The 15041-nt window shown below is 41.4% G+C and overlaps 1 protein-coding gene across 9 annotated transcripts in view; it reads left to right on the forward strand.

Annotated features, from left to right (window-relative positions):
- The window catches only part of SYNE2 (spectrin repeat containing nuclear envelope protein 2), a 184781-nt gene that overhangs the window by 125637 nt on the left and 44103 nt on the right, over window positions 1-15041 (forward strand). For all 9 annotated transcript variants that reach the window (XM_057416222.1, XM_057416214.1, XM_057416218.1 and 6 more), the window contains 10 exons: window positions 309-505; window positions 1559-1691; window positions 2374-2556; window positions 2980-3126; window positions 4476-4652; window positions 6428-6583; window positions 8767-8916; window positions 12932-13102; window positions 13922-14055; window positions 14360-14564. In XM_057416222.1, the coding sequence (XP_057272205.1) occupies window positions 309-505; window positions 1559-1691; window positions 2374-2556; window positions 2980-3126; window positions 4476-4652; window positions 6428-6583; window positions 8767-8916; window positions 12932-13102; window positions 13922-14055; window positions 14360-14564 (1653 nt within the window). The remainder of the gene's footprint in view (window positions 1-308; window positions 506-1558; window positions 1692-2373; window positions 2557-2979; window positions 3127-4475; window positions 4653-6427; window positions 6584-8766; window positions 8917-12931; window positions 13103-13921; window positions 14056-14359; window positions 14565-15041) is intronic.

A 15041-nucleotide genomic window follows, 5' to 3' on the forward strand; every position in this document is an offset into this window, starting at 1 on the left:
CAGATGTGATAGAGAGTGTTTGTTCATTGCCTGAGGTTTAAATGTATCAAAAAAGCCCATCAAATCATAAGACAGTCATTCTACTAATGTATGAAATTATGCCGAGTTCTGTCTTGATCTATTCAGAGGAAACAAAACAAGCTGTGTCCCTTTTGCATGTAATGAAGTACAGGTTCCTTCTGTTTGGAAAACAAAATGCATGATAGAGGAAATGTGAGATTAAGAAGTTAGAACAAATGATATATTTTGCTAGTTGTTTTTTCAGTTTTTAAAATATTATTGTTTTGTAAACCTCCGTATTCTCATAGCAAATCAAAACCAGTGTTAATGAAAAGCATGCCAGGCTGTACCAGATGGTGAAAGAAGGGAAGAAATTGCTGACTGCTGTGAGCTGTCCAGAAATAAGCTACCAGATTGGGAAGCTGGAAGAGCAATGGTTATCTTTAACCAAAAAAGTTGGCCATGAACTACACCGACTTCAAACGTTACTCAAACTCTTGGTCAGGTGGGTATAGGAAAGCAGTTAGAGATATCATCTAGAAATTATTTTCTGATCTCTTGTTGATTTATTTTCTGAAATATGACAGTGAATTAATAAATACGAGAGCTCCTTTGACCTAAAAATGAGGGGAAAAAAAACCCAACAAAACCAAAAATACAAAAGCAGTGGTGATCAGAACAGTGGCTCCTGATTAGACAGCTGATCTCTCACTGTGTAGACAAGTCATTTACTTCCTGCTTACTTTGTAGGATCAATGTTTTAATTGCTGCCATTGCAAAGTCAGTGCAATGGTGAGAGTTAGCTGCATCGTGCTGCAATTTTTACGTTGGAAGTGTTAACAGAATCTCTAGTCACGCTACCCTAAGCATTTTGGCCTGCTACAAATGCAAGCTAGGCTTGATTTATATGGAAAGGTGTAATGTGTCAGTCTGTGCATGTACACTATCCACCTTGCAAATACCGAATACTGGCTGATATGCTTTTCTTTTGAAGCTCTTCAAAGGGGAAAGACCCTGTGTTTTCACATGCCCCAAGCCAACTGTCAGTGCAGTCCTGGCAGTCGGGTGGAGAAAGTTTGGGGCTCTATATCACAGTCCACCACCTGATGTACCAAGCATACCTTGTCTGTGTGCTCTGAGCTCGGGATGGCTGGACCCATAGTGTGGATGGAGCATACTAGTGTTTGTTGGTATTTACCCCTGCTGTGTATTGTACACTGTATCTGCAGTGTGCACAATCTCTTCTGGTGGTTCTGACCTCCAGCAAAGCTTTCTTCTGCCATGTGAGCTTGTCCTGGCAACTGCTGGGTGAATACAGAAAGAGAATTTCAGGGAGAGCAGACCAGCTGAAAAGAGCTGATAGGAACAGTTTTGTGTACATCCAGCAGAACTGTTGTGTTGCACATTGATCCATCCTGTAGCCATTCTGTAGGGTTATGTAGCAGCATAGGTGCCAGATAGCCCACCTCCTAACAGAGAGGACAACTTGGAGGGCGAGAAATGTATCCTAGACTCACCTTGGAGATGTATGTTTGTGTGCTTTGTTTTCTGCTTGTAGCTACAACAGACACTCAGAGGAACTAATGAAATGGCTGGATTCTGCTCAGCAGAGAATGATTATTTTGAAGGAGGAGTCTCTCAATGTGGCACAATATCCTGTCACCATCAGAAATAACATCAAGAGCTTGTTTGTAAGTAATTTCTCTTGTCAGGTTTAGATAAGACATTGTGTCTTCCAGTGAAAATGACCTTTTCAGTGGTTTTTGTGTTTGCCATGACCCAGAAGCTGCCCACATAATATAGTATTAATGGCGTGTGTCCCAAAGGCACCCCATTGCGTGTGAGAACCATGAGGATGGGAAACTACCAAAGACCTTCCTTCAGACTGGGAGGCCAGGTAGAGTGCATAAATTGTAATGGAGTCCTCATAATGAACTCAGCTGTAAGGCATCACAGCCCAGACAGGATCTCTTAAACACCTGCAATGTAATAGTATGATTTCTGTCTTGCTCCTGATGCCAAATACAGCAGTTCAGCCCAGCTGATGGGCCACTTACCAACTGAATCTGGAGTGTGGGTGTAGTGAACACTAAGGCTGTTCCTCACTAGGGACCAGGTCGTGAAGATGGTTTCCCAAATGGTGTTCCCAATCCCTGTGGAGCAAAAGGTGGAATTCAGCTTTGTATCAAGGTGGGCAGGAAAAGGCCTTGCCTGCTGCCAGAACATGTTGAATTTAGGTTTTCTGAACTTTACAAACTTGCTAAAATCTGGTTGTTAAGGCAGCTCATCCTTTGACTAAAGAACTTGTTTGTCTTCTTTATTTAAAAAGATATATAAAAATTTACCCTCTGAAATTTCTCCTGTGCATCTCAGACATTATCTAAGGAGATTGATGAAAAATCTTCCCTGAAGTCATCTGTGGTGAGCACTGCCAACCAGCTCTTTCACATGAAGCAAGGTGATACTGCAGCAATTAAGTCATCTTTGGCAAAGGTTGAGCAAGAATGGGGAGAACTGATTACACAGCTCCCAGCCATCCAAGAAAAGCTTCACCAGGTGAGAAACTGCTGACATCTCTCAGTTCAAGCTAAGTAATTATTTTAAAATGTTTTTGTGGGATTCAGTTGGCTGCTCCATAAACCCCTCCTTCCTAATTAGCTGTCTTCTTGCTGTCAGAATATCCCCAGTATTGTACTGCAGTTTAATTATTGCTGTGTTCTTTCTGGGCTGTTTTGTACATGTCTATCATATTTACAGTTCGATGTGTAAGTCTGTGACAGTTAGAATTTTACCTCGAATTTCTGAATTTTCAACCTTTTCTTACATCATATATCCCTCTGTAGTACAGGGCTCACTTTCAAGTTCATACCTCAGTAATTGCAATTATAGTGCCCGAGCCTTTCTAAAAGTATGGGTGTCATCTTCCTTGATTTTTCTAACAAGCGGAGTGTAGAGGATTTATTATATGATCTTCCCCAGCTTCAGATGGAAAAGCGTTCATCAATGGAAGCTGTTGTTGACCTAATGAGCTGGCTGCATGATGAGGAATTTGAGCAGAAATATAAGGAGCCAATAAATGCACAGTGGAGTGCTGTCCAAGTCAGAAACCTCCTTCAGAAGTACAAGGTAAGTGAGAAACTGTAAGTCCAGGCCTTCTGCAAGGTGTTTGGCTGTAGAAAGGATGAAAACAGCCTACAAGCACAGTGATATCCTTCACCTTGCTGTAAAGAGGGTTCCTTAAACAGTTTGAAAGGTGCCTTAACATCTTCCTTTATAAAAACCTTTTGTGTCTATGGCACACAAAACACTGCCAGCCCTGCAGTACGGCTACTGCCTGCTGTGCTATAATCTCATGCTGTCCCATCTGTCTCGCTTATCTTCTCTGACATTTAGATTATAAAACATGTTCACTAGGAAAGCTTTCCTTCCTTAGGAAGATAGACTCTGTGTTTATGCTGTATTTTACTCTGTCTTTTCAACAAGGAATACCTTGTAATGGAGCTCCATAACCACAATCCCTTTAACTAGAGAGCAGGGGTTTTGAATACTATGTTTCATCAGCTGCAGTTCACAGGCACGTTGGTACTGCACATAAGGCAAGTGCCAACATAAAAATTTCTTTCAGAGTGCGTTAGTATAGCATTATATAATATTTTGGTCTATATCAATTCAATTTGGTAGTTAGAACATGTAGATGAGGTGCTGGTTTTAACCCTTTGGATATTTAGGCATCAGTTTGTTGGTGTGTCTTCTGCACTTGTCAGCAATGTGGGGATGCGTGTGCTGGGAAGAAAGCTGGGATCAGGGTCACAAATTCCTACAGGAAAGCAGCTACAGCTTCAGTACCTCTACTGTGGTATTCCCTAGTGGCTTTTCTCCAGGTGCTACTAGATACAGTAAGGAGCCCTTTCCTCCCCTCTTATAAGACCTGAAATAAAAAGGCATTCCTTTATGATATTCTCACTTTGCATGTAGTTTCTCACTCATCTCTGTGGGCAAGTACACTCATACTGGAGGACACTCTCCTCCCAGATATTCTGATACCAGGTATTTTGATAAAGGAGCATAAGCCCTTCTCTACACTTGTCTGTGACTCATGGGAGTGTGGGAAGGCCTCGATCTTAGTGTAATCTGGGCCCATGGCAGTGTGATGGTATTGTCCAATGGATAAAGTACTGGGTCTTGTACCTGCAGGTTTATTCACTGCTCCAGCACTAGTTCCTACCTTGAGCTAATCACATAATGGTAGGGATTTTCTGCAAAAGTTCCCAGTGAATGGAAATAGCTACAAGAATGTAAAAGTTGAGAATTATTCCTACAGCCAGGTGTCTTTCAGAAAAATATTTTAGGTTCAGAATAAGCCATCAATGTCCCATAACTATACTTGAAGCATCTGTGGAACTGATCAGAATAAAACTGGCAAACTGATTGTTTTATGTTTTTGGTTTTTCTTGTGTCTTCCCTCCCCCCTCCAGGAATATATGATGGAAATGAACGTTAAACAGTGGACAGTAGATTTTGTTAACCAGTCACTCTTGCAGATGAGCACTTGTGATGTGGAAAGCAAGAGATATGAAAGGACAGAATTTGCAGAGTATCTTGGAGAAATGAACCTGCAGTGGCACAGAGTGCAGGCATCTCTGAACAGAAAGGTTTGACTGAGTTCTTCCTGCTTTCTTTCTCACAGCTCTCATCTTGCCTCTGCCAGTGCTCTGTATTGTGCAAGCAGCCTTTCTCTCTAAGTCTGAAAACACTTTTGAACACAGTAAAGCTCCCTGTGCTCTCTGCTGTCTATCCATGATGCTGTCCAGCATGGGAGCCTATGGAGTGGCCTTGTAGCACATCAGCTATCAGCTAGTGGGCAGGCATCTAAACATCTGCAAGGTCTGGGAAGGTAAACTCTCCTGTAACTTGCATGATCAAAAAGTAGACAAAACCTGCTCTTCATGACAGTCTGGGGTTTACCCTAGTTAATTCTATTAGGTGGAAAAAATAAGATTCCTCATATGAAGAAAATGCAGTCAGTGACATGTCAACAAAGAAGATCTATATTGAGAAAACTGTGTAAAAGAAGAATTCAGGATAGTGTCTGCAAGGAAACCTGTTAGTGAGATCTGTCAATTGGGGAAAATTAGGGAGCTGTGAAATTTGGGGCATTTAAAACTTAATGGGAAAATATACTGGATGGTTTGTGGAAAGAAGAGGTGCTACACTGCTTGGTACAAACAGTCAGGCCCTGCTCAGCAAACACAGCACCAGAAAAGCAAACCCCTCTACATGCCGTATGATGCAAATAAGAAATAGGGATATAGTTAAGCTATCACCCATTTTCCTATTGTAGCAGTTGGATTTGCCAAAAAAGTAATTAATAAGAAAGAAGTGTTGGCAGCTGTATTCAGATAGAGATATATGTGCTGGAAAAGGCACAGCAGGGATCAGTTCCCAGTCCTGCTCCAGCCCTGCTAGGTCACTGGAAATGGGTTGCTGTCTGTCTGCGTCCTCCTTGTGAAGTAATTAAATATGGTTTCCCAATGGAGTGCTTTAGAACAGCAGCTATAGACAAATTCTACATGTAGACTAACTGTAGATCATCTTTCTCAGTAGAAAATCTGTTTCAGGCAGTGCCTCGGAATTATTGTAGTGAGGCTACAAAATAATCCGTGCATCCAGAATTAGATGCCACTGCTTGTGTGGCCCAGTGCGTAGAAAAGCTAGTGTGACTCATGTGATACAGGGAAGGTTAGAATCCCAAAATGCAAGCATGAGGCTGCTGGAATGCAGCCTTTTACCAGCACATTCCTTTTCTCATCTCTTTTTCTCTCCTGAATGTACAGGGAAAAAGCTATGCTTTGGGCAGCTTTGGGAGAAGCTGCCCACCCTGAATCCAGATACAAAGTCTGCTGAACAAACAGAAAATTCCCAAATTTTTCCAGCTCATAAAGCCTTCAAGAAACATGTTCAAGTGGAAAATCTGGTTCCTGCACAATTGAAACTTTCCATTATGAAATTCAAATTGGAGGGGGAAGTTATCTTCTCTAACCATTTTCAAGAAACTGCATTCTAGGATTTAATAGGTCCTCAAGGCCTAAGATTGAGGTTAGGAGACTTGAGCTCCCTTGCTTTTGGGTTTGAGGAAGAATGAGGTTTTCAGACTTCATATGAATGTGTCCACATAGCCTAGGGTCCCCCACCTTGTCAGGTCTACAGGCTGCCAGCTCTAAAACCCCCACTGCTGTGTTTTCTTCCTAGGGAAAAGGTCAGATCCTAAAAAGCCAGTAAAACTTTTCAACTTTCCCTTTCAAAATGTTTTCTCTTAATAGTACTTTCAATGTAGATACTGTCATCTCAAATTTTGTCATGGAAGGGGGAGCCCTGTTTCTGCTCTCATCTAGGTTTAAGTAAGTTAAAATAGTTCTGTAACTTTCAGATACAAGACCTGGAAGATGTTTTGGAGGATATTACTGAAAATGAGAACAAAGCACAGAATCTACACAATTGGCTGGAAGCTCAGAGTGAGCGACTGAGGTCTTTACAAACTCCAGCAAGTCTGATCTCTGCACAGAACACATTAGATGATTGCAAGGTAAAGCCTTGTATGTGTGATGTTATTGTAAAAACATTTAGTGCTTTCTTGAATCCAGACTAAAGAACTGCAAAGATTTTAACAGAAAATAATAAGGAAGTTGGTGTTTTCTAGAAGAATGCTACAGTGTAATTCTAATTAAGCATGTTAGATTCAGGTGATAAAGAGCCAGATCCACTTTGTCCTGGGTTCAGCAGTAGCAGTCATTTTTCTCCCTCTTAGCAGCTGGTGCAGTGCTGTGGTTTTGACTTTCAGCCTGGGAACAACACTGATAACACCGATGATTTTAGTTGTTGCTAAGTAATGTTTACTCTGACCAAGGACTTTCTGAGTCTCATGCTCTGGCAGGGAGGAGGGGAAGCCGGGAGGAAGCAGAGACAGGAAACCTGACCCAAACTAACCAAAGAGGTATTCCATATCACAGCACATCATGCCCACCATATAAACTGGGGGCAGTTACCCAGAAGGCCGAGATCACTGCTTGGGTCGGGCTGAGTATCAGTTGCAGATGTAGAGCCGTTGTATTCTCTTCCCTTGTTATTTATCATTATTATTATTGGTGGTAGCAGTAGTGATTTGTGTTATACCTTAGTTACTGGGCTGTTCTTATCTCAACCCGTGGGAGTTACATTCTTTTGATTCTCCTCCCCATCCCTCTGAGAGCAGGGGAGGAAGGGGGGGAGTGAGTGAGTGGCTGTGTGGTTCTGAGTTACTGGCTGGGCTTTAACAACAACACACTTTTAATGTGAATTGCTATTTTATGTTTTTTTTCTTCCAATTGAAGATGCGTCTGCTGTTGTTCTGTGGTATTTGGAATGTTGTGCAGCAATACTGTAGATCTTATTCCGCGATGTCTCCAAAGGAAGTTGTTCTCAGTTCAGCACAGCCATGGCAAAAGCTATCCATCCCATTAGTTTGAAGAACTGTGGTGAAAGTGTCGGAAAACTACACAGTCCCATTTGGAAAAATAGCAACTCCCTCTACTCTTGCCACAGAATGTAGTCTGTCTGCACCAGCTTCAGGCATCTGGGTGTCCTTTGGTTTTGTTGTGTTTTACTAGGCATCAGCTCCCTCAAAATAAGTATAGGTGGAGCCAACTAATAATTGGCTCCTATTTCTCTGACAGTCTGCTCTTTTCATTGATTACAGTGTTCCCTCTCTATTTTTTTAACATGGAATATTTGTTCTTCCATTGCCATGGTTACATCTCTCTCTTGTTGGTTCTCTCTTGGGCTGCTTTTATTGCCCAGAGTGCTCTGTTACACACTTGTGTCTCTGAAGTACTCTGAAATATATTGAGGGGCCAGAATGGAAGAAAGGCACAGGGTATCTCTGACTAAAATACTAACCTGCTTCCAGAAACGTATATTGCTAGCATGCAGGTGGCTAAAATGTTTCATTAAAATTCATTTTCTCAATAAAAGTTAGGTCTAAATTTGAAAATGTTTTAGGGACAGTAAGAAGGGGGAAGGGAAATGGTCATGGCTTTAAGTATAGTGTTACAGGAAAATTTTACAGCCCATTGCATGTATGGATATTTACTCACATTGCGAAGAGCTTACTGCTGAGCTTTCCCTGGCATGTTAAGACTAGTTTATAAACTTGTTGATTGTGTTGGGGGAAAGTTATTCTCCCAGGCATTTCCATTGATTTCAGTGAAGTTCCTCGCCTGGGAGGACAAGCTGAAAATAATTGTCTAGAAGTAGTTAGAATGTCAGGGACTCTCATATTAAAAATCAGTTCCTGTCTTACATCTGTCTGGTGGAACAGACGAGACCTGAATGCTACCCTGCCCAAGAAAACGTTCAGCTGCATTAACAGGAAAACTTTGGCATCATGTAGGAGAGGTACAGAGGCCTGCGTGGTGGCTGCGGAATTGTCTCCTGATTATGTCCTTCCCAAGTAGGATGTACAGTGCTCATGCTGATACTAAATGGACTGATTCTTGCTCTACTTGCAGGACACTGTCTGAAGCAGTCACTATCATTTCAAATTCCTGTAAAACAGTTGTTCTGTATGAGAGTCGAAATGGTGGTTTTGTTGCACGGCTGAAGAATCACACATTTGTTTTAGAGAAGCTTTTAAGCTTTTCACACAGAACGTTTTTCTATGATCTCATCAAAAGATCTTATTTCTCTTCCTTTTTTTTTTTAATGTATTTTTTATTTTCTTCTTTAATTTAGGAGCTAGAAGATCAACTTGCAACTAAATCCAGAACTCTTGATGAGCTCAAACAGTGTTTGAGTTTGAATAGTAGTGCAGAACAAACCCCGGAAGCTCAGCCTGTCACATTAGCTGAGCTGAGTATAGCGCTGAACAGCCTTACAAACCAGGTAAAAGCTTTGTTTGCATTCAGATTTCCTCCACTACATGTTTTTGCCACCTTCTGACTGATGTGCCAGGCCATCTGATCCACAGAGTCCAGTAAACATGAACTGGTTCTCTAGTTCAGTTGTATTATTCATTGCCAAGGTTTGGGTCATTGTCATGCTTGTGGTTGGGGTTTGAGTAGTCGCAGGTACTGGTCACAGGAACTAAAACAGCTGCAGCGCTTGTCACCGAAGATTGAATTGCCACCATACTTGCTGCTGGGGTTTGAGTGGCTGCAGTGCTTGTCAAGGGGATAAAAATAACTGCAATTGATGCTGCTGGAGTTTGAGCAGATACTAGTCATCAGAATTTGAGTAGTTACAGTGCCTGTTGTGGAGATTGAAATGGCTCCAGTGCTTGTCACTGGAGTTTGAGTAGCTCTGCAGTGTGTGTTGCAAGGGCTGAAGCAGCCAAAATCCTTGTCACTGGAATTTGAGCAGCCACAGTGGCTGTCGCTGAAGCTTCAGTTCCTCTTCTTCTCCTTCAAGCCGCAGTGCTTCTCATGCAGGTTGGAATGGCTCACATACAGCTGTTTAAGCCTAAGCAAGATATGAACTGTATTCAACAACATATTGATTCCTAGCGGTAGGGCCAGGCTGGTTTAAGGATCCCAAGATGCTGAAAGAATAGTCAAAATTTTCAAACTTCTCAAATGCTGCTGTAAATAACCTGGTGAGGGAGATACCCTCCATTGGTTGGCATTCCGAGGAGAAATGGCAAAAGGTATAATTATTAATAGCTCCTGTTAGATGGCTCCCAAAATATAGAGGCGATGAAAATGGTGAGAACACATACCAGATAAGTTTCATGACCAGCGATTCTACCGTATCACAAGCCACTATTACAAAGCACAATAAAACAAGAACCTTAGCTCAGGCACCAAAGCCAGTAAACACCAAAACGGGGAATGCAGGCTGTAATTATGGTGTTACAGAACTCTGAGACCAAGTGCAACAGCTACAAGAGCAAATAACATTGTGAATGGTGGCTATTAATACAATATAATGAATGCTTATAGCAAATTTGTTTTGACACACCCTGGTCAAATCTGTCATTATCTCAACCCTTTGATCCCCATGCTGGGTGCAAAAAAGGACTGTTGTGGTTTAAACCTAGCCGGTAACTAAGTACCACTCTTCCTTTTTTTTTCTTTTTTCATTTAGAAGCTAGAAAATCAACTCACAACTAAATCCTTAATTCTTCATGAGCTCAGACAGTATTTGGCTTTGGTTAGTAGTGCAGAACAACACCCAGAAGCTCATTCTCTCAGGGTAGTTGAGCTGTGTGAAATGGACAGACTTGTAAACCAGATAAAAGCTTTGTTTGAGTTTAGTTTTCCTCCAGTGCATATTCTTACCACCAGTCTTACCGGTATTCTTCATAGGATTGCAGGAGCTGGTACAAAAAAGATGCAAAGTATTCCTTATTTTTAACCTTCCTAAGATTTTCTTTTGAAGTCTTTACCATAATGTAAATTAATGTATTAACAGAGAGAAAGTCTGATCTTGAAGTAGTAGTAGTAGATAATCTGCAGTTTAATAAAATAAAAAATAAAAAAAAACAGCACTGCTATTTTTCTGTCAAGTTGGAACCAGAAACCTGTTTTCTCTTACTTGATCTGGTTCTCTTTCATGCCCTGGTCTTTCTCCCCTGTAGTACACTGGTGGAAGGTACTTACTCCTGCCCCATTCTCACTGCAGCTTTTCCATCCTCCAGCTATTCTCTTGTCAACACAACTGGATGGATTTCGCTATCTTCAAATCCTATGAAGTTTCCAGTTGTTTCAGGGAGAGTCTTGCAGATTGACTCTCCAGCAGTTTGTCTTTGTAGTTATATCCTCTTTATACTTGGAACTGATCTTTTTAATCTAGATTTAATTGATAGGCGCAGAAGATATAATAACAAGTACATTTGTTTAGATGCAAATTTGTGATAATAAACAACCATCTGCTGCAGAGAATGTCTGCACGTACAGTGAAACACTGCATACTGCTTACTTCCCATGGATGACTGCTCTCAGCTCAGCCAGGATGTGATTTCAGACATAGGTCTAAGGAGATGCGATACCTTGATTGCATTGTTCATAGGTTGATCTCAAGACTGTGAGTCTGTGGCCCAGAGCTCTCATGAGCGTAATGTCTTTCCATCTTCCTTGTGTGGCGGTAATTAGCTGCAGCCTACAAAAAACAAGTAAAGATTCCTCCCACCTATACCATGATTCAGATACGAACACAGATGATTAATCCATCAACACATGCATGCCTGGAACTTGGATACTAGGATACAATGATCTATGCAGTATATTTAGGGTGAACTATGGTGTAGAAAAGTTTTCATCTTCCATTATGTGGATTCATAGTAAGAACTAAAATATAGCATCTATTTTTGTCAGGTCCTATGCTTGTTCATTTGCCTGGTTTTCATGCTCTTAAAAGTATCTTGTACTGGTATGACTTAAAATAGATATTGAACTAGATGAATATTGAATCTAACCCAGGATAAGCTTCAGCAGGGCCAAGTGCAAGGTCCTGCATCTGGGTCAGGCAAATCCCAAGTACAAATAAGAGGCTGGGTGGAGAATGGATTGAGAGCAGCTCTGAAGAGAAGGACCTGGGGCTGTTGGTTGACCAGAAGCTCATCAAGGTGCAGCAATGTGCACTCATAGCCCAGAAAGCCAACCATATACTGGGCTGCATCAAAAGAAGTGTGACCAGCGGGTCAAGGGAGGTGATTGTCACCATCTACTTTGCCCTCGTGAGACCTCACCTGGAATGCTGCATTCAGCTCTGGGGCCTCCAACACAAGAGGGTTATGGACCTGTAAGAATTAGCCCAGAGGAGAGCCATGAAGATGATCAGAGCGCTGGAGCACCTCTCCTGTGGAGACAGGCTGAGACAGTAGGGATTGTGCAGCCTGGAGAAGAAAAGGCTCTGAGGAGACCTTAGAGCAGCCTTCCAGTAATTATAAGGTCCTACAAGAAAGCTGGAGAGATCTTTTTTGCAAGGGCATGTAGTGACAGGAGAAGGGAGAATAGCTTTAAACTGAAAGAGGAAAGACTTGGATGAGATATTGGGAAGAAATTCTTTACTGTGAGGGCGGTGAGGCACCTAGCACAGGTTGCCCAGAGAAACTGTGGATTCCCCATCCCTAGCAGTGTTGAAGGCCAGGTTGGATGAGGCTTTGAGCAACCTGGTTTAGTGGAAGGTGTCCCTGCCCATGGCAGAGGGATGGAACTAGATGATCTTTAAGGTTCCTTCCAACCCAAACCATCCTGTGATCATATGATATGCCTTATATACTTACCAGATAGAGAAGGGTAAAAAGAACAAATAATGATGAGTTAGGATTGTGATTTTGTGTTTGCAGTGTCTAGGACTATGTGGCAAATAGAAACCATGCTTGCCCCCATATCAACAAGTGCAGCAATTAAAGAGATAAAGAAAGTGGATATCTATAATTTAGTTTTATATGAGAATCCTGAAGTTCCTAGACTGTGATTCAGAGGGGCCTACATTGTTAAAGCACAATGGGATAAGAGAGATGATATCTCTCCAGAGTATCGTAGTAGCGTCTTCTTCCATACAAAGCAATTTCTGTTCAAATTTTCTCTAAAAGGAAACTTGATCTCTGGATCAAACTATATGCTTCCTAAGAATATTAATGCTCTCAACTTCTTCCCATGTCAGGTTGATTTTGACAGGAAGAAATAAGCAGTTCATTATGTCAGTATCTTTTACTTTTTGGGTTCTTCTGGAGTTTTGGCTGACAGAATAGTGCTACCTTTGAACCTTGGTTAAATTTCTGTTTCCGTGAAATATGCATGGTTTGAAGCCTGCACAGTTCCTTACCAAGTAGGAAAATACTCCAGTTCTTTGGATTGTCATGGAGTGAGCACTGATCCTAGATTTTACGTCAATTTAAGATGTTTTATATGTCAAGACTACTTAAGAAGGAGTAACAAGAGTCACTCATTTGCAGGTTGCACAGTTAAAGACCTCAATGCAGTCAATACTGGAGCAGTGGAGAGTATATGAGGAAGCTTATGAAGAAGTCAGCCTGATGACGACAAGATATTTGTATTGCATAGACCAGTGTAAACCTTCCGAGGTGTCACTGGAAGCTTTGAAAAAGCAGATCAAAACTCTTCAGGTAAATCTACTGAAGTTGTCTTACTTCCAAAAATAACTTTCTTCCTGTGCCTTTAAACAAAGACAAAAAAGCCCCAAACACAACTGAAAAAAAGATAGAAAAATTTATATGAGCAAATTCAGTGGAGTTTTATTATTTTTTTCTTTTACCTCCAGAGATCCTTGGGTGTGAGGTGTCCCTGCCTATGGTGGGGGGGTGGAACTTGATCATCTTAAGGTCCTTTCCAACCCTAACGATTCTGTGATACTGAGGACTATTTTTAGACTTCTTACTATATTTTGTGCATAAATTCAACTTCATTGAAAGTTAGGTACCAAGGTTCAAGAAATAAGTACAGGTCAGCTGCTAGTCTGTCTCCCTGCAAAGCCTCTATTTTGGATTGCAAAGATCCCTTGATGTTTTTAGTCTTCTGCCCGTGCTGAAAGGCATCCCAATGTGAAGCATCAGGTCCTCATGCAGCCATGGAGAGGGGTTGTCAGGTCAACTTTATTGCCAGTAGAAATTTTCCTGAAACAGTGGCCTAAAATAAAAACCGTTCTGGTTTCCACTGAATTAATTTAATCAGTTCAAGGCTGTGGGTTTGTTAAATGAGGGGTTTCTGTAAGAGCAAATAAATTACCTCCTGAACAATTTTTTTATTTTTTAAACTTGAACCATTTCACCTCTTTTTAGGATCAGGTATTATCACATTTTTCACAAACATTTTGATCCATGCTGCAGACCTGTGGCATTATTGCTACCCTATCCCTACCAGACTCTAAGGGAAACTGTACTTAGGTCGTTCATCTCCACAACTAATTGCTCTAATCCATTTTGCAGTCTCTTCAAGATGAATCAGAGAACAATGAAGAATGTTTGGCCAAGCTCCAGGCTGCTGCCAGTAACCTGAAGAAGAAGTGCTCTCCCTCCTTTGCAGAGATTATTGAACGGAAGTGCACGGAGGCACACACTAGGTAAGCGTGCAGAAAAGACCTCCAGTTATTAGTATTTAAAAAAAAAAAAAGTTGCTGAAGCAGAACTTGAACATGTCTGATTTGTAAATCCATATTAATACAACTCGCCTGTCTAAGGGTACCTGAGTGGTGAATTACTGAGGCTACCTTTTTGTGATGGATCAGAGCACAAAATGGTGCTGTTAGTGGGCTTTCAATCACATGGGTATGAATGCAAAGAAACTCCCACAGGAATCCTACACCAAATCATACTCTGGAGGAGAATCTGCTAGAGAAGTGCTCTTATCTTTTGATATGTTGGCAGGTGGAACTCAGTAAATGAAGACATCACAGATCAACTGCGGGCAGCACAAGTGACCCTGCAGCTTTTGGAGCCCTTTGATACTTCATGCACGGAGGCGGCAGCCAAGTTACAGCAGCACAGAGAGCAGTGCACTCAGCTCTTGGATGCTCACATGCCTGAGGATAACATGATAGAAACCCTGACGAAGAGGATACAGGATTTAAGGGTACATAAATATGTTTTTGCTGCCTGTAACAAACCAGGCTTTATTTTTTTTTTTGAGCAAGAATACCTTCTTCCCCCTCCTCACCCAAATCCAGGCAGTGGAAAACTAAAAAATCTGTGGATTTTTTCCAGTAACAAGCACTTTATATTTCCTTTAAATACTTGGACCAGATCCTGAGACCAAACAAAACAAGAGTTAACATAGGATGGGAAGAGAGAGAAGGGAGCAATTGTCTTCCATCTTTGCCCCTTTCTGCTCTATACAAAGAATCAGACCTGTGGTGGAAAGAATCATTAAACAAAAATTATTTACTTTATGGGGCACTGCTTGAGAGGAGAGATAATATCTACTAGAACTGGGGAAAAAAGACCAGTTTTCCAGAACACCAGACTATTTTGAGGTCTTCTGCAGTCTTCAGATAGGCTTTATTTTGGTTTGGTACTTTTTCTTTTAGCCTGGTCTGATAAATTCACAGAT

This window comes from Pezoporus wallicus, unplaced genomic scaffold, assembly GCF_028554395.1.
Source record: "Pezoporus wallicus isolate ANWC-B61680 ecotype Strahan unplaced genomic scaffold, APGP_CSIRO_Pwel_v1 scaffold_2146, whole genome shotgun sequence".
Classification (NCBI taxonomy): Eukaryota; Metazoa; Chordata; class Aves; order Psittaciformes; family Psittacidae; genus Pezoporus; species Pezoporus wallicus.